At 43.5% G+C, this 23,901-nt stretch overlaps 1 protein-coding gene across 2 annotated transcripts in view; it reads left to right on the top strand.

The window, feature by feature from the left end:
* The window catches only part of cacna1bb (calcium channel, voltage-dependent, N type, alpha 1B subunit, b), a 153,404-nt gene that overhangs the window by 117,262 nt on the left and 12,241 nt on the right, over positions 1-23,901 (top strand). The window contains exons 35-51 of one of the 2 annotated variants that reach the window (XM_048259412.1): positions 347-511; positions 1,926-2,036; positions 4,724-4,807; positions 5,986-5,988; positions 7,624-7,740; positions 8,787-8,852; positions 10,895-10,986; positions 11,339-11,489; positions 11,782-11,909; positions 13,500-13,596; positions 18,045-18,150; positions 19,128-19,235; positions 20,641-20,774; positions 21,387-21,547; positions 21,959-22,085; positions 22,297-22,407; positions 23,844-23,885. In XM_048259412.1, coding sequence (XP_048115369.1) covers positions 347-511; positions 1,926-2,036; positions 4,724-4,807; positions 5,986-5,988; positions 7,624-7,740; positions 8,787-8,852; positions 10,895-10,986; positions 11,339-11,489; positions 11,782-11,909; positions 13,500-13,596; positions 18,045-18,150; positions 19,128-19,235; positions 20,641-20,774; positions 21,387-21,547; positions 21,959-22,085; positions 22,297-22,407; positions 23,844-23,885 — 1,803 coding nt within the window. Of the gene's footprint in view, positions 1-346; positions 512-1,925; positions 2,037-4,723; positions 4,808-5,985; positions 5,989-7,623; positions 7,741-8,786; positions 8,853-10,894; positions 10,987-11,338; positions 11,490-11,781; positions 11,910-13,499; positions 13,597-14,543; positions 14,641-18,044; positions 18,151-19,127; positions 19,236-20,640; positions 20,775-21,386; positions 21,548-21,958; positions 22,086-22,296; positions 22,408-23,843; positions 23,886-23,901 lie in introns of both variants that reach the window. The other variant, XM_048259413.1, reaches the window with a different exon arrangement.

Genomic DNA, 23,901 nt, shown 5'->3' with positions numbered 1-23,901 from the left:
GTTCTCCGAGGGACCATGATGAGAAATGGTTTATTTGTTTGTTTGTTTTGTGTGTGTGTGCATGTGTATGTGTGTGTGTATGTGTGTGTGTGTCTGTATGTGTGTAATCTCTGATCCTCAGATTGTCTGGGTTTTTAGTACATTTTGCAGTGTATAGTGCTCATTCGATATGATTACAGTAATCTGCCCAGAAGGAACAGCATGAATGGCCTCATGACCACTGTTCACAATATTTTGAAAAGAATAAAGTCGTCCTATAAATGTTTTTATCCCTCACTCCTTCTCACTTTTTCTGTTTCTGTTTGTATGTGTTTCTTAATTCATTTCATGCTTTCCCTCTCTGCAGAGGGCGTGTATAGACTTTGCCATCAACGCTAAGCCGCTAACACGCTACATGCCCCAGGACAAGCAGTCATACCAGTACAAGCTGTGGAAGTTTGTGGTGTCCTCGCCCTTCGAGTACTCCATCATGACCTTGATCGCCTTAAACACTATTGTGCTGATGATGAAGGTAAATATGGACTGGACAGCCTCACTGATTAACTGCCCACCAAACAGCTGATGCTCACAGCAATGCATTGTACAGAACCAATGGACTGCTGTCCAGCCCTGTTTCTCAAACAGTTGGGACACTGCATAAAATGTAAATAACCATATATTTGATTAAGATAACATATCAATTGTTGAAACAGAGACATTTTACAAGACTCAAAAAAGTTGCGACAGGGACATGTTTACTACTGTGTTTCATCACCTCTTTTTTAACAACAGTCTCTAACAACTGTTTCCCCAGTTCCCAAATGTTTAGAGTGTTGAGAATGTTCCTATTCTTGCCTAATGTAGGATTTCATTCTCCACATTTGTGCATCTGAGAGACTCTGGGATGCTTGTTGTATACCCAGTCATGGTTTCAGCTAATCTAATTCTAATCAACGTTTGCAATCTTTTGTTGTCTCTATCCCAAGTTTTTTTAGATGTGTTGCCGGCATTAAAATTTATGAGTGTACATTTTTGAGGAAAAAAAATTCTGTTTCAATATTTTATATGTTGTCTTTGTTCCTTTTGCAACTAAATATGAGTTTGCACATTCACAGTCTCAACTTTTTGGAAGCAGGGTTGTATAATATCATAATGAGTCTCTCAAAGCTTCTCTCCATTTCAATTCTCCCTCAATAATCCCTCTCCAAAACAAAGGCGCCTCATGGTACCGAATGCTCTTTGTCAGCTTTAGACCTATTAATTTTACTGTCCGTTTAATGACATTGATAACAAGGTTGAACATTTATCAATATTTAATGCATGCATATGTTTATATTATGTTTATGACATAAAACCACAATCGTGCATCTAGTGTCTTGGAAGCATGATAGGAGGAGCAGTCTTACTTGGGCTGATTATTCAGACCATGCTTCTGGGGGTCAGACACCCCTTTCAGCTTAATCAGTCAGTGGCAGCATAAAGTGAGGGTTTTTGAAATGCCGTTTGTTCTGACAAATTGCTTTCCTTTTTATACTGTGAGTTTGAATTATTAGCATGGCTAATGTACAAGAGAAGTAAATGTACAACATTATTCATGGTACATTTGGGGACATCGGATGTACAGATGTGCGGTGGTGTTTTTGTTTTCTTCATCTCTCTGTCAAACTCTAGATTAGATATATTCAAAGCATTTAGACAGTCCTGTGATCAAAAGCATCCAGTCTCTTCTGCTTCAGTATCATCCTTAGATCTCCTTGTTTAGAATGTGTGTTTTCGTCTTTTTATTACGATTTTCAGTTGTCGGTTGTGTGCTGCAGTTTTGTGCTGCCTGTTGTGAGTGGAAGCTGAAGGCTAGACTTAGCAATTTCACTTTCTAAACTCACTTTTTTCATATATTTTATGGCCGGTGGAAAAGTGAGAGTGCTGTTTGATGCATTGTCTTGCAGTTCCACGATGCCCCGAAGCCTTACGAGGACATGCTGCGGTACTTGAACATCATCTTCACCGCACTTTTCACCCTGGAGTGCATCATCAAGATGATCGCCTTTGGGCCACTGGTGAGTGTGACATGGATAGTAACACACAGCAACCTCACCATACAACAGGATTGCACTGTATGAAAACTGAAGACACTATTTTCCAGTGATATTGGAGAATGTGAAGCTTGATCCGCATTATTACGCCTTTAAACTTGTATTACATTACGCATTTCCCACAGATTCTGAAGATGGGTAATTCAAACAGCTATAGGAACGTCACCTTTTACCAACCATCCCTCTTACGTGTATGCATCACTGTGTATCTATACAAGTGTATCTAAATTAGCTATGTACCAAAAATGACATTTTATCGTGACTCGAAGAGCTGTAAACAGTGTTGTAAGGCTGCATACAAATCCGCTTGGAGCTCCAGTGGAATTTTGATTTGCGACGAGAATTCTTGGTCTAACTGTTGATGTGAGAAAGGTTGGATATAGGCACCCACCAGCCCAGCACTAAACTCTAAGCATGGTAAACAAAATCGGATATTTCAGGCAGTAAAAAATTTCACGTTTAAATATGAGGCTTTGTTTGACATGATTTAAAGGAATTATCCGGAGTAAAATGCACTTTAGATCAATTTACGGATGATTGGGAGTACATACGTTGAGTTGACATCCAAATCATGTCATTTCGCCGCTACAAAACGCTATTTTTATACCTCTTCTACAGTTCCAAACAACATTCCACTTACGTGGTAGTGAGTAGAGGGTCCCTAAAGCCAAACCGAAGTATCCCGAGGTCTTTATGCGGTCGGATAGAGAGTCCAGAATGAATTTCATCAAGCCAGTACCTTTCCGGAAATGTTGCTGCTGCAGCTGGCATCTTTAGGGGAAAGTCCGTAGGAGTCGATTGCCGAGTGTGGAGTAATACCCTCTGGAAACTCACAATTTCCTCGTTTTTTTTTTTTTTTTAAACATAGTCCAGTATTTCTTTCGAAATTGAAATGAAGTTGGATGCATCAGCAAACCCTAGCTTACTAACAGGTTGGAATTTTGAAATGTCACGTGACGTGATGTCCTGCAACGACGTGATGCAATCGACTCCTACGGACTTTCCCCTAAAGATGCCAGCTGCAGCAGCAACATTTCCGGAAAGGTACTGGCTTGATGAAATTCTATCCGACCGCAAAAAGACCGGGATACTTCGGTTTGGCTTTAGGGACCCTCTACTCACTACCACGTAAGTGTAATGTTGGTTGGAACTGTAGAAGAGGTATAAAATAGCGTTTTGTAGCGGCGAAATGACATGCCCTGGTCACTTCCAGGCTAACGAGTTTTGACTAAAAACGGTAAAATCGAACTTTCTCAAAACACATCCGAATGACATGATTTTGATGTCAACTCAACGTATGTACTCCCAATCATCCGTAAATTGATCTGAAGTGCATTTTACTCCGGATAATTCCTTTAAATTCTATGTTGCAACAACCCGTAAAATGTATGACCTGACAACAGGTAATCTTTTCATGATACTCTCCTCTACATGTCCTTTGTGGACTAAGAGGCTGTTGGTCCACACACACCTCTCATCTTCCCTTTGCCTCTGGGTCCCTTTCAGACAGTGCATACACACACACACACACACACACACACACACACACACACACACACACACACACACACACACACACACTCAAATACTCTTGAGCTTCAAATAATCGTGACCATGGCTAGTGTAAAGTGTACGCTTTAGTACAGAGAGGCTCAGTGGGAGAGTGAGCCAGATCAAGGATTCAACGAGAGAGAGAGAGAGAGAGAGAGAGAGAGAGAGAGAGAGTTATCTTTCTTTCACTTGTGCACAATAGACAGAGTTCTCGTTCGCTTTCTTTCTTTTTCCTTTTTATTTCAGAGAGTGTCACATTCTTTGCTGTTATTGTTGATGATTGCTACTATTATTATCATTACATCGTTTGCTTCCACATTTCATTTGAAGTACCTAACCCGATCCAAATGCTTTGGTAATGCTGCACAAGTTTGACCAGCTTAATTTGAGTTTGAATTTAAATCTGAGGGAGAGAGGAGAGGACAATAAGAGATGATAAGAATGAGATGGAAAGGTGTGTTTGAGAAAGAGTGTGAGCTCAGAGTTGATGAATGTCCTTAGGGGCCGGATGCTGGCAGAACATCTGCAGGAGTAGTCAGTGTGTGTCAGTGATGGAGAGAGAAGAGTGGGAGAGAGAGAGAGAGAGAGAGAGAGAGAGAGAGAGAGAGAGAGGGAGAGCGATGGATTGGAAAGGGGTGGAATAAATCTCTCCTCAGCGCCAGTTTGTCTGGCCCGCGGCAGAGCATCTCATCTCAGGCACCATTTCCATTCATGAGGCTCATTTATTAAATGGCAATGCTCTTACACGCACACACAAACACACACACACTGCTTACATCCACTTGCACAACTCTCTCTGTTTGTGTGTTGTTTTAAGCTGTCAGACACTGCCTCGCTGCAAATGGCAGTGGTGTCATGGGCAGGGGTGCAGCGTGGGGACCAGGAGTGGGCGAGGAGACTGAGAGATTGGCCTGCCGAGGGGAATCATAAACCCTGCGTGGGTGTTTGTTGGTAGTGGGTGTGGATGCATACATCTATCATGTCTGTGAGTGAGAATGCTAGATGTCCTATTTCTGTCTCTTTGTCTTATCCTTTTTTCTCCTCTCTTCACTTTCTTTCATCCTTTCTTTCTTTGGCACTTCATTCAATTCCTTTTATAGAATTACCTGAAGGAGGCCTGGAATGTGTTTGACTTGATCACAGTGCTGGGCAGCATCACAGACATACTGGTGACTGAGATCAAGGTAAGCTGAGCGACCCACAAAAACCTGAATCGTAGAATCCTTCAACACACTACTCCATTGCTAGAAGAAGAGTGGCACATTACACACCCTATGTCATGTTTTTTATCAGCCCGCTAAATTTCTCCCGTTTTCAAGGATTGATAGCATATTGATCCACTGGCAGTAGACTCTTGGCCTATGAAAACAAAGAGATCCCAGCCTTAAAGGCAGTCTCATTTAAGAGTTACAGTGGCTGTAATCAATGTTTGATTACTTAGCATAGCACCTTTTCCTTCTGCCAGGCCAGCTGGTGAGTCTTCTCTCCTCAGCGCCGGCCTGTAGTCTAGAAAGTTCTCTCAGGGGAGCTAGCCACATTAGAGTGCATAAAATACAGTCCCGCTTTAGTGACAGTAGTGGGAAGACAGTCATTAAAATAACTGGAGATGTGGGAAGACAGTAGCAGTCTGTCGGAGTCGATCGGTACATTAAAGCTCCTTCGGATTTAATGCCCTGAGGTGGTGCAGATACAGCCATTGTCTTTGCAGGGGCCGTCTGTTGTTTTGGTGTTGTCTGTCGATATTTATGTTGCTGCTTTTTTCTTTTTGTCTCTCTCAGTAATTGAGCTGGTTTGCCTTGATTGTGTTTATGTTTTGTCTGAAAGAGTCCTCCTGACAATCTTCATTGATGTGGCTCTGTATTGTAGCCAAGCGGTCCCATAGTAATTAAAATGCACTAGCTACAGAATGTTGTCATTACTTGATTGGCCGTGGCTAATTTTGGAAGATCCTTTTGAATGTAAGGTCATGGTGTTATGTCTAATTGAAACAAAATGTTTTGAAAAATTCCCCACTCTTTGTAAGACTCCAGTCAAGCATAAATAATTGTGCAGAGAGCATCTCTATGACCTCTTATCAGTGAGCCACCATCCTCTTCATAAACTGAATTAATATCATAGCATCAGATAGCTTTATTGTCATAGCGTTTTCAGATGCAAACAGCAGTGTGATCATTTGATGAGAAATGTGATAATCACACATTCTCAGAGAGTGTCTGTAATCAGACTGAGTGGTTCAGACTGAAAATGAATGGGCTGAGATGGAGTTTGTCAGTGAGGCTTTTGCGCTCATCTAATGACTTTTGTGACTTGGTCTCTCTTTTGGCTCCTGTCCTCTCTTACTTCTGCTCGACGGACGCTGTAGACGGTGAGTTGCTTTTCCCGTGTCCGGCGCTGCTGCCTGCCTGCTTTCCTTCCTCTGTGTTCTTTAGCGAGACTTCCTGACCTCAACCTCTTGACCTCAACCTGTTCCCTGATAGCCACCAGTAACCCATTATTCACCATAGGAATACACAGGGTGGCATGGAACACATCTCCCTCTGTTTTGTTTTCTGAACTCTTTTTGTGAAAAAGAGGGTATGTGTGGAACATGCACAGTATTCTACACATACGGGGCATGCAGCTGTTCTAGAACAGTGAGAGAGATGTTGCACTCATTCTACAATGTTAAGCACATTTGACCTTGCGATTGCCTAATGCATGTTTCAATATAATGTACATCATCAATATAACTCTTGAACCATTCCTATGTTTCATATCTTTCCCTTTGTCTTGTTTAACACACTTTGTCTAGCTGTTAAACAATAATAGATCATTTGACATTTGACAAATATATTTCAGTAACAACAATTGACCTTTCTCATTAAAGATTTATAGGCTATAATGGAGATACAGTATGTTTACTCACTCACCCATAAATAATTAACATGTCTTGGCATGTCATTGCATGGAACCTGTTCATAATGCTTAGGAATTGCTTATACAGTTGTATCTTCTATGGGGTTTAACCAACAACAATGTTGCCTTGACTCTACATATATCAGAGGCACAGTCGTCTTAACCTGCTGACATTTGACTTGGCCATACACACAGACATGTAACATCCAAAACCCAAGAACGCAGTGAATTTATAATTGGCGCTAAGACATTGTTCACTGTTGCGTGTAACATCACATGTGAAAAAGGAGGACGCCCGCAACCGTCCAGACAGAGTACTTGAGAGACAGACTGTCCAGATGAAATCTGGAAGAATGGTCACCCTACTTTCAAATCCCTCATTTTAGCATGATTTGAATTGCATGTCAGACCACCCCATTCTAACATATAACATCTTAGCTTTGATGAGCCATGCAGCCCAACTGGAATATGTGCCTGTAATTTGACAATAAAAACTAGTGGGCACATCTTCAGGTATTTACATTGACTTAAATTCCACTATAAGGGAAGCAGAGGCTTTCTCTTTAAACATATTCATTAAGACTGAGACTAAGGCAACACTTTGGATAGTGTTATTAATCAACCTAGAAAAATATTATTACATTTTTACATAAATTAGGTGGGGGTTTTTTTTTTTTTCACCTTCTAGATACTTATTTGTCTGTCCTTAATAATGAATTGAAAGCATTTAATTAGCATCTTAATTGTTAATGGCCTGTGTAATGGCTTTTTCCAAAGTGTTGTCCCCTCCACATCCCCTCTAGTACATCATAAAACAGATTTTTTTATGTTCGGTTGCTAACCCAAGCATGTTTCAGGGTTGGTAATGCTTACAGTAACTACTCAGAAACATGAGCGGTATGTTAAAGGAAACCGACTGATTGCATGAATCAGTGATTACATGGTACAGATGTAATGGGAAAGCATGATGCCTGGTATACATCTCTTTAATAACTTCTCTCAGCACATCATTGGGAAGGTATTCAAATGGCATCGGTCTCACCCATTAGACATACTCCTCCAAGGCACCTCTGTTGAAGTCTCTCCTCTCGTCCTCTCGTCCCAGAACAAGCTGATCAATCTGAGTTTCCTGAGGCTCTTCAGGGCGGCACGCCTCATCAAGCTGCTGAGGCAGGGCTACACCATCCGCATTCTGCTCTGGACCTTTGTGCAGTCCTTCAAGGTAGGCCCCATGCCAAAGCAGGCTCTCCAAAGGAGCCTCTTAGTGAGTGTGGTCAGATTTCCAAGTGGAGTGGACAAGTGAAGGATCATCACAGGCGAAATAAAACTCATTACCCACATTTGCATCATCCATCAGAGGTTGATTGGTATGCCGGATAGAACTTTTGAGACTACCTGGGAGGTGTCTGCACTTGACTGCACTTTTACTTGAATTTCTCCACCATGGATAAGACAGCAACTCTATATGTTTGACATGGTTTTTGGAAATTAATTGTATACATATGCTTAGCCTGTGTGCAAGGCTACTGTCAGTCATCCTAATGAGAAAACGTGCATACATCCATACATGCCCTAACATAGTTAATTGTATTTCTACATTTCTGGGATGTTATTAAAAAGTTGTTTACTATTTTCTCATAAATGATGAAGATTGACTAGAGTTGATTGATTGTCCAGAGAAAGTCGCTGGATCATTGGGGTTAAGGACCAGATGGCGAGGGGCTTTTAATCTCCCAGTAATTGATGAACAACTCTCCAATGTGTGGAAGGCTTTGCCTTAATTGTAATTAATGGGAAGTTTTTCTCATGACAACTACAAGATGTACGATGTGATCAATGCTAAAGCCAACAGTGTAGCTAAGTGGAGTCGAGAGGTCACTGAACCTTTGACCTGTGTATAGAAGAGACCATAAACATCCAGCCTCCACCCAACTACCGTGGTCACTCAGTCAGCACCCTAGTCCACGCTTTTTGGAATCATGCGTGCACGTCGACCCCCCCTATGGGTGGACACGTACAACTTTTGCAATACTGAAGGCCTATTGTGTTCTAAACGATTGTGAGTTTCAGTGATACTCAAGTTGCACATATTGAGAGGTATTATTGGTCTCTGCCATATGAATGAAAATGCTTCTCTCAGAGTAACCCCTGTAACACACTTGGAGTCTGTGTCTGCCGAGTCTGTCTGTCCTGTGGAACATCTGCCGACTGCCGCTCATGATTTTGGTGATGGATCACCATAGTAACCATCTCTCTCCTGTTCCCTAGGCACTGCCGTATGTCTGCCTCCTCATCGCCATGCTGTTCTTCATCTATGCCATCATCGGGATGCAGGTACGTATCGGCCACAGGTCAAAGGGTCACCCTAGCTACCTTTGTGTGTTGTGCCTCATGCATACTAGGTCTGTTTGCACCTTTCCCAGTCAGCTCAAAGGCAATAGGGCACAGTTGATTAATCAGCCCAGCTGGAGTTGGGACTTGGTCTCTCCATGGGGAATTGTTTTCTAATCAAATTTGTGTCAGCACATGTTTTCACGTTCATTTAATGGAATGATGTGCAGTTCTCCAATGATTTTGAAATGAGAAGATATTCATTTGATCTGACTTAACCATCATATGACAAACCAGTGCGATCAGTCTCTAACAGTAACTATGCTTTTTCTTTTTTGTAGATTAGATACACATTACAAGGGTAATTCTTTACTAAATCAAAGTTCTGTACGCTGGTTACTAGAATCTACCACACTTTGTTAGCATTTCTGCCACTCCCCTCACTCCCCTCACCTCTTCCAGGCCATAGTGGTGAACTTGTTACAGTTCCTGTACAGTGAAAGACACTGGATGACTGATTGATCTTTGCATAGTTTTGACTCAGGGTCATATAATCTATGCTACCCCAGTAGAGTCATAAATATGCTAATGCTAGTAGATGAAGGTGTGTCCTGTGTAGTGTACCACGGCAGAGTACATTAGCAAGGCCACACCGAGGATGGACCACACATCATTCTTGTGAGGACACACTCTGTCAATGGGAACAGCAATTGCACATTTTTTCAATGGGGATAGCACCTTCAAGACCACAGACTGAGGCTGTGAGTGATAGTGGACAGCACACTCACTAGAATACTAGAATGTTATTAGAATACTAAACGTACCTATATGGTGGACAACGTAGAGGACTATTTTCTTCCTCATTCCACCCCTTTGTCTAAGTTCACTCTAGGAAAAGCTATATGTCTGACACTCCTCTCAGTGACCTGATAGGCTCAACCTTTCATTTGATAGCTCATTTTAAAGTATTGCAGGCAATCTTCTAAATTGTGTACTGAGTGAATATTGCGTGCCATCCTGTAGATTAGCGTGCCATTATAAATCAATGCTAATTGTGTCTCGCCATTGAAGACCAGCATTTCAATCAGTGAGTAGTATAATCACCATGGACCCCTCGGGAGATTAATGGGGGACTCAACCCTTCTCCTTACACACACACACACACACACACACACACACACACACGCACACACACGCTCTCTCAAACTAGTTAAATTTTTTTTTCACTATTGTGGAGATACAAATTGTTTCTCAACTTTGCAGTAATAATGCGATAGTGCTTTAGAGAAATGATATGTCAACCCATTATAAATATTTGATGCACATCTGAAGAAGCATTTTCATGTATTGTACTTCACAACATGTTTATTGTTTGTTTGACAGACTCTGGAGCTCATCCACGCATAGACATTTTGGAGCTCTTGGTGTTTGTTGAAAAATGAAGCAATATTAAAGTAATTTTGTACTTCAATAGCCTACAAGACAGAAGTGTTCTACCATCAGAGTTGGTTGTATCACTCCATGTGTGCCTGTGTTTTGACAGAGAGAAAGAGAGTTGGTCTAACACATGATTGTGCAGTGTGTGGACAGTCCTGTTTTGTGTCCTCTAAAAGAGGTCAGTGTGTTCTCCAGACATGGTTTGTGACCCGGCCTGAGGCCCAACTTAATTATTGAGTGGTTCACCCTCAGGGTGTTCCTGTACTCTCCTCCTCTCTCTCTCTCTCTCTCTCTCTCTCTCTCTCTCCACTCGATAACCCTGTGAACCTACTTGTCTTTTCATCGTTCTGTATTTGTTTGCTTTCTTGCAGGCAAGCAACAAAAAAAAAGCAAAGCATCTACAGTATGTCATCTGTGCAAGTTGTTTGTTTATTCAAAGAGTGGAGACATCTGAACTTTTCATTACTTTGGAAAGCTGGTCTGGAAGACATTATCATACACAGAATGATAGGATTGAAAGTGTAATGGTATCCTCAATTATTTTATTTTATTTTATTCTCTTCTTCTTTCTTTCTTCTCTTCTCCTCTCTTCTCCTTTCTTCTCACAGGTGTTCGGAAACATCCTGCTAAATGATGACACAGCTATCAACCGTCACAACAACTTCCAGACCTTCTTCCAGGCCTTAATACTTCTGTTCAGGTAGAGCACCTTTGGCCAGCGAGCACCTTTGGCCAGCATTATTTTGAAGTTAGCCGCTTGATGCATTATTAAGACAGACTCCCTGAGCTCAACGTTCACTGTATGTGAGTAAGAAGGAAAAAAAAGCATGCCATGTTCCATACTATTTCAGAACAAAACTTTTTACAGGTCTAATTCGGTCCCCCCTCATGTTGTATCAGTATATGAGTCATACTTACTGTATGTGCCTTTGCACATTGCACTGGTGTCTGGACTGGTGTGTGTTTGAATGTTATTCTCTTGCTGTAAGTCGCTCTGGTTAAAAGCGTCTGCTAAATGACTACATGTAAGGTGACTGTGTTTGTGTGGTCAGGAGTGCCACGGGAGAAGCATGGCACGAGATCATGCAGCACTGCCTGAGTGAGCGCGAGTGTGAACCCAACAGTGGCCACACGGGGAAGGAGTGCGGCAGCGACTTCGCCTACTTCTACTTCGTCTCCTTCATCTTCCTCTGCTCCTTTCTGGTGAGTCTCCCGATCACTTCCCTTTGTCCTCAGTCCATCTACCTGTATACCACCTCAGCAATTCACAAAGCACACTCCAGAGAAAAAAACTATTGAGTGATTACTTTTGTTAAATGTTAAAGGAATGTGTCATTTGAACTGATGAATTGTGTATTCATGTATATTTATAAGCTGATGTTGTCTCTGTTTTTGTTGTTTATTTAGAGAAGCATACACACACTTTCACACACACACTTTCACACACACACACACACACACACATTGATGCCTTTTAATTGTTGCCTGCCTGCAGATGCTCAATCTGTTTGTGGCCGTCATCATGGATAACTTTGAGTATCTGACGCGAGACGCCTCCATCTTGGGCCCTCACCACCTGGACGAGTTCATCCGCGTCTGGGCCGAGTACGACCCGGCAGCCTGGTACGTCCACAAAGCTCCCGGCTCCGCAGCGTGGGGTAAACAGAAGGCCCTTGTGAATCGGCCTGTGAGGCGCTTGAGCGTGAGCGTTAGAAACAGAGCGCAGGCGATGTGACACTGGTGACAAGCGTCCGTCGGTTAAGCAAAGCCAAAACACTGCGCCTAGCTCCTAGGGAGCCGTCGTCACGGCGCCGCATGGAGATCTCTTTTTTCCGTCTCACTACCACTTTCTTCCCTCCTTTTATTTTATTTTCAAGAAACACTTGCAGAAGCATGAGAAGACTTTTAAAGTCTCTTATGTAGCTCTCGCCATGTGGGAGTGAGTGGCCCATTGAAATATTCATGCTTTGGAGGTCACCAGAGTCCCTATATGTGAAGGGCATATAGGGCAAATGTGAAATGCTGGTGGTGTTGAAAGCATGGGTATGTTAACTCATATGAGTCTCACCCGCTGACAGACATGCAGCTTTTTATAATTGAGTGGTATGTTGTGAAGGCTGCAAGCTCAGAGGATTCGCCATCCCTGGGTGGTTCCCTTTTAGGGCAAATCAGGGTGAAATTGACTGACAGAAATGGCTTAGAGGAGCTCTGTTTAACTTTCACAACTGTTCCGTAAACAACCTTTCCAGTAAATGTGTTTCTGAATCATTTTGGGCCCCCTCGTTAAATTGTTTGCAGACTCTCAGGAGACTGCATTTAATAGCCTGATATTTTCAGATGGAAGCATGAATTAGACTTCACTTCTGTAAAAACAGCTAATTCCCATTTTAGAAACTATAAAATGTCACCTTTAGAAAAGGTCACCTCCTACCTGTTATTCAATCTCTACCTTTTTAGTTTGTGGTCTCGTAGTTGTAAGCAGGTGTCCACTGATCAGACTAACAATTATCCTCCTCATGTGACTCAAAAGTATTCACACTATGCCAGAACCATCTTGTCTCAGCTGTACCACAGTTCTTCTGTGGAAATAGAATATCTTTATTTGTCATTGTCACAGGTACAACAAAATTAAGTGCATTCCTTGTTCAGTGCAAAAGTAGCTATAAATGAGTAAAAAAGTCACTATGGACATAAAAGGACGTAAAAAAGTGCATAAAAACTTTACACCCCACACATATCCCACCCATACACATCCACATTCGTAAAATGTAAAACATAAAGCTATGCTATGGTAGCACCGTTCAGTGAGATTATGGCTGTTGGGTAGAAACTGTTTCTTAGCCTATTTGTCCTGGTTTTTATGGATCTGTATCTCCTGCCTGATGGCAGTAGTTCAAACAGTTTGTGACCGGGGTGTGATGAGTCTTTGAGGATGGAATTGGCCTTTTTGAGGCAGCGGGAACGGTGCAGTTCATCCAGAGAGGGAAGAGGGCAGCCGATGATTCTCCCTCCATGATGTTAATGAAAATGAAAAAGTGATGATTCTGTTTTTGTTTCAGCACTGTTTTCTAATGCTCTGTAACTCTGTTTACTGTGTTTATTATCACTGTTGGGAATGTTACCTGCATAAATGATGATGTTCTGTGGATTGGTTGAAATGTCCTGCTCCACTCTTTTATATCTGTGCCCTAAACTGTCATGTATTCTTTGCAGCGGGCGGATAGTCTATAAGGATATGTACAATCTGTTGCGTGTAATCTCTCCTCCCCTCGGCCTGGGGAAGAACTGCCCCAACAGAGTGGCCTACAAGGTTTGCAGAAAAACGCCCATCTCCTCTCCTCCACTAGAGGGAGCCGAGAGGCGGATGCCCAATTGCCTGAGAAATTAACTAGCCTGCTACCCCTCCCCCTACTAATTGGATCACGAGTAACCATGGTAACAGCTGGAAACAAAAGCCACATCTAAGCCTGGTCTGCTGTATTCTGTCAGAGAACATATTGGGGTGTTGTGCAGGTTACTATACATGAGGCAATATCAAAAGACATGCACAGCAGCTCAGTGCATTTCACCCCAGTAATGCCTCCTTCAAAGAGACACGCACAGCTTAATCCACACACCGCAATACTCACTACACAATAGTGGAACAGTCACAACAAAACACAGCAATCTTCAGAAATTCAAAAGCAATTAGCTCTGGAGATTTTTGTGAGATTTGAAAAATCCCAAATTGAATCCTGGCAGACCCATGCCTTGGGAAATATGATGGGTTTACTCATGAGTGCTTAAAGCCTAGTGTTGCAGAGCATCAGAGGCAAAGAATTCACTGAAACGAAGGCAGCCTTGTGAGCTTGTGTTTCCTGGTTTCCATGCGAGTTAGCCGCTTATGTCCTCTAGCATGCAGGAAGAGACATACAGTGAGACACAGTCACAGCCACCTACCCTCCCCACCGTCCCCTCTCACATCCATTGACCGGCAGTAAACCCCTTGTGTCTCACAAACTCTCCTCAACCTCGACGCCGGCATTCCCAATCTTTCTTTCAGATTCTGGCCATCATCCTCGTCTTGGGAATTGGATGGTTAGGGGGATGTCTTTGAAATGCCCCCCACCATAACCAATTCCTGGAAGAAAAAGAAAGAATAACGCCTGCTGTTTGATTTTTCTTTTTCTCATGGTCTTTTTTTGTTTTGCCATTTTTCTCCTGCCCTCACTGCCCTCCTCCCTTTTTCCTTCCCCCACGACCTTTGACCCTGTGAAGTGGCCGCATGAACTACCTCGATATGTATGAGATGCTCCGCCACATGTCCCCACCGCTGGGGCTGGGAAAGAAATGTCCGCCACGCATTGCCTATAAGGTAGACCACACACACACACACACACACACACACACACACACACACACACACACACACACACACACACACACCTGCACAGACAAATCTTCTGTGTAATAGCTGCAGGCTGGCCTCTGGCTGGTAGTGGGTAGTGTTGTGCTGTACCTTGTGCTGTGGGTAGTATTGTGCTGTAGTATTGCTGTAGTATAGTTTCTCTTGTGGCCTAGTTGGTGACTGGTGAGCTGTAGTGTCCACTGTGTTTGATGTGACTGTGGCTTGCTTTACATCACTCGTTTACACAGAACGTGTGATATGCTTGATATGCGTGTGATTGTTTCATATGCAGTTGTAACTCTGCGTAGTGTTGCCAAGCACAATCCTGCACCTGACTCAAACCTCAAAACCCATGGGTTACAGTGATAACAGTCTCTTAAGGTGGCGGAGTAAGGTTTACTTACTATTTTTGTGCCCGTGCTATGAGAATTGTGAAGGGACAGGGACATTACATCTCCAGATGATTTGTATTGATAAACCAGGTTCAACTCCAGGTTAAGTATAAATGTTTAACCTGAGATGATAACATATGCATACACACACACACACACACACACACACACACACACACACACACACACTCACATTGGTGTTGAATGGGCTGTGTGTGGCTGCAGTTGTGTGATGGGATGAGGGTTGAAAGCGTAGTATTGGCCCTCTTGGGCCTGTAGCGTCACCGTGTCTGCCTGCCTGCTTGTGTGTGTGTGTGTGTGGTCTAAGGAGGGCGTCTGTGACGTCCCACACCACGCTCCAAATATAACCCACAGGCCTGAGCAGTCAATCCACAGAGCAAGGGAGAGAGAGAGAGACAACAGGAGCAAGAGACAGAGGAAAAGAGAGGGGGCTACAGTGAAAAAAAGAGAGAAGATCAAGCCCGTAAGGAGAAAGACGGGTAGAGGAAAATATGACAGGAGGTAGAGAGAGAATGTGCTAGAGAGGGAAGGATGACAGGAGTGAGGATGCTGTATTTGTGCACTGAAGCGAGGCTTGTCTTTGTTGCATCCCTTTTTTTCTTCCTTGTGTTCCATTGTGGCAATGCATCACTCCTCCTTTTTTCTTCCCTCTCTCCTCCTCTCTCTTTCTCTGCTCTCCCCTCATCCCCCTCTTCCTTCTCTCTTTTTCTCTCCCTGTCACCTTCTCTGCTCTTCCTTTATCCCCCTCTCTCCTTCTCTTTCTCTCTGCCTGTCACCATCTCTTATCTCCCTTCATCTGCCTCTCTCTTCCTTCTCTCTTTCTCTCTCCCTGTCACCATCTCTTCTCTCCCTTTATCCCTCTCTCTCTCTCTCCTTCTCTCTCTCTCTGCCTGGTCTGTGGTGTACACAGGCTTGTCAGTGTGTGTGTGTGTCAGTGGGTTTTCTCTTGTCACTCCTCCACCCCAAATCTGCAAATCAGTCTGCATAGGACATTCTGATGGCATTTTATTTATTTCTCTGTGGTATGTTCATGATTCTGGGCATCTCTCAGTGTCACCGAGGGTGTCAATTGTCTTGTGTCTTTTTATAGTATCTGTCTCAAATGTGTGTGCGTGCGTGTGTGCGTATGTGTGTGTATCCATGACCTTGACTGCACATGTGGATGCAAGGCCCTATCCCCTCCCCCTCTCCATCACCGTGGTTACCGCACGAATGTGTGATCAGCTGAGCTCAGGCAAAACACACTGACTCCTTAGCAACCGTCAGGCAACTCAGCCACACACATATCTCACATAGCACACGCACACAGCACTGAACTACTAGTATGCAGTTTCTCCTTCACTGCATGAGGGAGGTTACTAAGCAGCTCTGCATTTGCATGCTCCCTGCTGAACTGTGCGGTGTGTGTGTGTGTGTGTGTGTGTGTGTGTGTGTGTGTTGCCGGCGCGTCACACACTGATGTGAATTAGCCGTGACTAGTCAGGATTCAGAGCAACAGCCTGCAGCTCAACTGACAGCAGAAACTGTTGCTTACACTCTTGGGACAAGCATTTAGATCTGTCTGTGAGGGCCCGACCTAAATGTTCTCTCTCTCTCTCTCTCTCTCTCTCTCTCTCTCTCTCTCTCTCTTTCTCACCATCTCTCTCACTGTTTCATCTATCTATCCCTCTTTCTTTCCATCACTGTCTCACTTCCTCTTTCTGTGGTTCTCTGCATATACACTGTATACTCATGAACACGAACATACTTCAGGGTAGTGCGGAGACTTCTGTTCCTGTTTCAACACCCTCCCTAATCACGACAGTTTTAGCCCAACTGTCCCTACCATCTAATTACATCTGCATGAATGATGCATGAAGAACTCTCTCTCTCTCAATCTGTATATCTCTGTTCCACTGTTACGCATCGACTCCACACCATTACCCTACAAAACACCTTATTTCTGTACACCTCTATAAAGGTATGATATTGATCATAATCATTTAATCTGAATTGATTTGGGTATTAGCCTTTCTCTCACCCCTTATATCCCACCTTGTCTCTCTCCTTCCGTCTCCATATTTCTCACTCATCCTTTTCCTCGAGTTTCTTGGTGTGCTCAGCGAGATAAGTCAGATGACTGGCTCATGTCTCTAATCCATATTCAGTAGTCTTAGTCCCCACACACACACACACACATATATACATACACTATCTCTCTCTCTCTCTCTCTCTCTCTCTCTCTCTCTCTCTCTCTCATTCTCTCTCTCTCTCTTTCTCACCATCTCTCTCACTGTTTCATCTATCTATCCCTCTTTCTTTCCATCACTGTCTCGCTTCCTCTTTCTGTGGTTTTCTGCATATACACTGTATACTCATGAACACGAACATACTTCAGGGTAGTGCGGAGACTTCTGTTCCTGTTTCAACACCCTCCCTAATCACGACAGTTTTAGCCCAACTGTCCCTACCATCTAATTACATCTGCATGAATGATGCATGAAGAACTTCTCTCTCTCTCAATCTGTATATCTCTGTTCCACTGTTACGTATCGACTCACACCAATTACCCTACAAAACACCTTATTTCTGTACACCTCTATAAAGGTATGATATTGATCATAATCATTTAATCTGAATTGATTTGGGTATTAGCCTTTCTCTCACTCCCTTATATCCCACCTTGTCTCTCCTTCCGTCTCCATATGTCTCACTCATCCTTTTCCTCGAGAGTTTCTTGGTGTGCTCAGCGGAGATAAGTCAGATGACTGGCTCATGTCTCTAATCCATATTCAGTAGTCTTAGTCCCCCCCCACACACACACACACATATATACATACACTATCTCTCTCTCTAACATACACACACACACACACACACACACTTCTCTCATGTAACTCCCTCCCCAGGAGCACTCACTCAAGTGTAACTGTGTGTTTCTTCATCTCTCTCCGTGTGGCTACCGTGGCGACCCTGCAGCGTCTGGTCAGGATGAACATGCCCATCGCTGAGGACAACACAGTGCACTTCACCTCCACCCTCATGGCACTGATCCGCACTGCCCTGGAAATCAAACTGGCCTCAGGTCAGCCACGTGCTCCTGAACACACACAGGCATACACACACACACAAACACACACTACATAACATCCTGGACATTGGACCCACAATGGCCGCCTGCACTACTCCACTTGCACACTTGAACACTTGCACACTTGTACACTTTACAACTTGGTGTTGTTGTCCTGAAAACACAACACTTCTGCTGCTCTTACATAACTTTGCAACCACTATGCCACTTTCTTCATTACTCAGGTCAAACAGAACTACCCAAGCCTCTTATTGGCCTGACTTTTGCACTAGTTTTTTTATTGACTGTCTATGCACAATTTCAACAAAAATTTTGCTGCTCTTATTTTTCATTATTATATGTGCCCTCTTATTTACTTATTTACTTACTTTTTTGTTTACTTGAATGTTATGTTTGTCTGTGGACTTAAAATTGGTAAAATATGTCTTGTCTTCACCGTGGGATAGTGAGAAACGTAATTTCGATCTCTTTGTATGTCTGGAACATGTGAAGAAATTGACAATAAAGCTGACTTTGACTTTTGACACATACACACACACACACACACACACACACACACACACATCCATGCATGCATGTTTTCACACATATATAACAAACAAAACCAACCAACCAGTATTAATAAGTGCATAATTATAAGTGCTATAGTTATTTGCGCTTATGCTTTATGCATTTTTAACTACTGACAATATCACTAAATAGTACAGTGGCTATCACTAAATAGTACAGTTTCAACGATTATCAATGAAAATAGAACGTTGATAAAAATACATGTCATTTTAAACAACATGATGTTTGTGTAGATGGAATTCACATGTTACATTCAACTCTGAATCTCACCTTTAACCTTAAAATATCTGAGCAATGTCTGCTTCTAAGCAAATGGCACAGTGATTTCAGGAAAAAAAGCCACACATGAAGAGAAACCCTCGAGCCTTAACATTTTCTGACCTTTCTGTGGACGCCCGCAGGGGTCCTAGCGCAGCGGCTTTGTGACGCTGACCTAAAGAGAGAGATCAACCGCGTGTGGCCCAGTCTGCAAGCCAAGACCGTTGACCTGCTGGTGACCCCACCCAAACGTGAGCAGCAGCAGCAGCCACCACCACCCCTCCACCACACTAGTGTCCACCACCCCTCCACCACACTAGTGTTCACCAACCCTCCACCACCTGGTCCCGTGGGGGGCTGCACAGAGACGAAGAGACATGACAGCCTGCTGGTCGCTGGTCTGTCGGACAGTTAGACAGTTAGACAGGCACACAGGCACATAAGGGTGTTGGGCTGGCACTGTGCAAAACAGACAGGCTGACAAACAGATAGACAGACTGACTGATGGGTTTACACACACACGCACACACACACAAATTCAAAGAGAGAGGGTGGGGGGGGGCAAATAGACTGGCACTTGGCAGACTGTGTATGAGAGAGTGAAAGAGAGAAAGAGAGGCACAAACAAGAAGCCAACTTGCAATCACTGAACCAGCATTTAAATGACTTCCTCTGTATGTGCAACTGTGCCGTTATCTATGTGGAAAGCAAGAGAGACTGACAGAGAAACGGAGTGGGAGAAATTAAAGCACGCAGTACATAAACCAAATCACCTAGCTGCTCATCCCAGTGTACCAGTGAAGCAGATAAACAGCTGAAAGCTCATTTATCCCTGGCTGTTAGCACCCATCATTCCCTCACTGCAGCTCCCCTGTCAGGTTTCACTGACTGGCTGTGGAGTTGCGCTGGTGGTCTACCTCCCCCTTGACGCTGCACTCTCCCGATCCCTTTCCCCAACCACGAGAGCCTCTAATGAACACTGCTTAGGCCCTAATCTCTACAGTGTGAAATAACGCTGGAGCCTTCCCAAAAAGCCTGGCAGATCTCAACGCTAGCAAATGGGTTTTGAGGGGCCTGGAGCCTCACACTGACTGTAAAATGATGTTTGACTAAAAAAAGGGGGAGTGAGATCATTTATAGATGGAGGAGATGGAGTGACAGTGAGACAGCATCCACTGGGAGAGGGGGATGCCAGGGGAGATCAGTTGTCATCAGTGCGTTGATTAATACTGGGTGCCACGGTGAGATAGTGAATCTATCTTTGCTCCAATTTCCACAACACTGTCACTGAACTGGAGGAGGAATATATTGCTATACTACCCTCTAGTGGGCATGTGTGAACCTTACCTTTGATGGAATACCAGCTAGAAGTAGCAGAGAGTGTTTTGTGTAAAGTGTTTATTTAAAACACAAGTAAAGTGTTTATTTTGTGTAATGCGTTATAGTTGCGTTTATGACTATGTTCATATTTAGTTTGTGTGTATACTCATCATGTTAAACCTAGAGCACAGCTCAAAGAAAATGATTGTAATTTAGACGGTATAACATTCCTTTTCTGGTCTTTTGTCTCATTCTTAAAGGAAGCCTCCTCTGTTCTCCTCAACCCTATGTTCCCCCACCACACCCCTTCTCTCCACCCTCTCCCCTCCCCTGTAGCGACGGAGCTGACGGTGGGGAAGGTGTATGCCGCTCTGATGATCTTTGACTACTACAAGCAGAATCGTGCCAAGAAGCTCCAGCAGCTGCAGCAGCAACAGCAGCCTGGAGTGGGAGTGGGCGTAGGGATACCGGTACTGCTCACCACCCAGCCACCACCCTGCTTACCCACACTCACATGCACACACCTACACCAATAGGGACAGAACCCCAAGACCAGACAGAGTTCTACTCAAACTGCTCTCAGGTTGCTCACACCGTCACATGTGATCCTTTAGGCGAGGATCACATCAGCCAGCGGCAAGCGGCAGCGGCAAACGAAACGCAACGCTCAGACCATAATACGTTTTGTCTCGTTCCTAAGCAACACAAACGGTTTGTCAATTGAATACGCTCGCGTTGCGCTTTAAAAGTTGAACCAAGTTCAATGCTCAGCTTGTTCAATGCCAGCGTTACGCCACCGTTCCGCTGCCGAATCATAGAGAACAATAGGAAAACCTGCCACTTGCCGCTGGCTAATGTGATCCCCGCCTTATGGTCTCTCTTCCATTTAGACCAATGGTTAGATGCTTCCCAACTTCACTGGAATTAGAATTTTGTTTTGCAGCAGGTTAGCCAAGAGGGCTATTTGAGAAATGTCTGCTGGGCTTTCTGATCAGTCATGTATCATGTGTCATTTTGTCAAGATATTTACAAATGTTTGTTGATGAAATCTTGAGTGTTGATTGACTGTTTGATTTGCACAGGGGAAGGTGGGGGCTCTGTTCCGCCCCATGCTGCCCTTAACCCAGATTCAGGAGCAGACGCCACTAGTCACCAGTGCCAAAGCCCCTCCTGCAGCTCAGCCTGATTCGCTGCCGCAGCCAGAGCCTCCGCCCACTACCTCCTTGACCAATGGAGAGGCAGTGTAAGCATCAAAAGATTATACTGTACCATCATTGTATCACTATGTGTCTTTGCATAACAGTTATGTCCGAGAATGCAAATTATTGTGCACATATGGGCTCTCCCAGAGATCTTGGTTGATTGGCAAAGCCAAAGACGCCAAGACTAAGACTGGAACTATCTAAACTCGATTAGTTGGTATAGAACTGTTGTACAAAAGCAATATGGCACTCATAACCGTGGCATTGATAGCGGCTATAACCACAGCTGTGATTACCCGTGGCACGAGGCAGACGGCCCAATCACAGCCACGGTGATATATTGACAACACAGTACCTACAGTCATGCTAATAAAGCAACGTTGAATTGAATTGATATCCTTTACCAATGCCACTCTCACTCGCACCACGCCATGGCTGTGTGTCCACTACAGCCAAACCCAGGGCAATGCCATGAAGAAGTCTCCGTCGGCGGAGACACCTCAGGAACGACAGCAGAGAAGCAGAAAGTCAGTACAGCGGGGCCAATCAGACGACACACAGACCTCAAGCAAAACTCAGGTACACCGACTGTGCACTGTTACAGGAATTACTAAATATTACTTTTTAGCTTTTCAAATAAGAGTATTATATCTTCCATCATATGAAATATGAAAAAGGCACAGTATGTGTGTTTGGGTGAGTGTGTATTAATGAATTTGTGATTGTAATTTGTGTGTGTGTGTGTGTGTGCATATGTGTGTGTGTGTGCATATGTGTGTGTGTGCTGCAGGAATCTGGTGCAGAGCTGAGTGATGAGTACACTTCTGATATGGAGCGCTTCTCCATCCTGGAGGGGCCTGGCCGAGCCTCCTCCATGCCCAGACTCAATGCTGAGTACCAGGTACAACAATGCAACTTCACCTCCTACAACTACATGCATGCAGCCAGTAGCACAGCACATAGCACACATACCAAAAAGACATTAAACTAATGGTAATATGCATTAATTCCTATATTATTATAATAAATCCTATCAGGGTTCCCACGGGTCATGGAATTTCTGGAATATCATGGAATTTTGGAAAGTCTATTCCAGACATGGAAAGTCAGGGAATTTATTATTTTTGGGCCAAAGTCATTGTTTGGTTATTAGCTTTACTGCTTGCTTGAGTAGTTTGTGTGTGGTTAATCCAACTTTGTTTATTCAATGCCCATTTATTCATCTCCCGCTTTAAAAAAGTAAAAGATTTGTGAACGCTACGCGGCTGCTCTGAAATATTTGGTCGGTATATTGTACCAATCATTATATAGTAAGTAAGTATTCCATAAATCATGGAAATTTAGTTTTTTGTCAGGGAAAAGTCATGGAATGTTACATTTGACTTAGAGTGGGAACCCTGTCTTATTTAGATTGTCCTATCTTGAGAATAGTGATCTAACCATACTGTAGTCCCCAGGGCTCAAGTAGATTTTTACAATAATTCTGCCAGGGTGTTGACTTTGATTTTATTTCCCCCACAGGTGATGGGAGTTTATCTGTTTTCTGTCTCTCTCTAACAAAAGTCTATTTGAAGTCCCCTTTCTCTCTTCACTGGGACTACACTCTGCTGTGCATGTCTTACATCTCTAACATTCTCTGCTTTGTTTACGTTCCTTCCCATAACTCACATGAACTCACTCTTCTGTTGCCAGACTCGTCTGTGTCTCTGCTCATTCTCTGTGTGTGTGATGTAATGTGTCCATATGAACATGTCAGCTCTAACACTCTGCCGTTGGAAGACATGGAGTACTAATAGATACATTCTTTTACTTTCTTTACACCTCCTGCTTGAAAGGGTCAAACCATATTTTAATTTTTATACTTATGTACTTTTCATATTTATATGTTTGGTTTTGAAACAGTCCTTTAATGTTTTAGTGGAAGGTTCTTTGTTCCTACTTGTTTGTCAAACCCTGTTTTGTCAGATTTTTCTTGCCTGTCTTAATGTGTTCTTGTACACTTCCAGACTTCTTCTCCTCTTTTATTCCTTTTCTCTTTATTTGTTTGCTTTTTCTTTCATTTCTCTCCATTTCGGTTTTATTTTCTACATTTTTCTTTGCCTTTTTCTTTTAACACAACTATGTGGACTTGTGTCTCCTCACCTGTCTGCTTATGTCCTGTCCTCTCCTCCCCTGGTCCTTCACTCTGTCCTTTACTCGCTTTCCCTCTCTCTCTTTCTCTCTGTTTCTCTTCTCCTCTCTCTCTTTCTCTCTGTTTCTCTTCTCCTCTCTCTCCTCTCGCTGGTCCTCCCCTCCTGACGCTCTGTGTCTGTGTGTCTCCTCACCTGTGTGTTTCAGCAGCGGAGCCACCCTCGCCACACCACTGGACCTTACCTGCCAGTATGTACCACCCCTC

The sequence above is a fragment of the Alosa alosa genome, chromosome 12 (assembly GCF_017589495.1).
Source record: "Alosa alosa isolate M-15738 ecotype Scorff River chromosome 12, AALO_Geno_1.1, whole genome shotgun sequence".
In the NCBI taxonomy this organism is placed as follows: domain Eukaryota; kingdom Metazoa; phylum Chordata; class Actinopteri; order Clupeiformes; family Clupeidae; genus Alosa; species Alosa alosa.
This window is presented reverse-complemented; position numbering and strand designations above follow the sequence as displayed.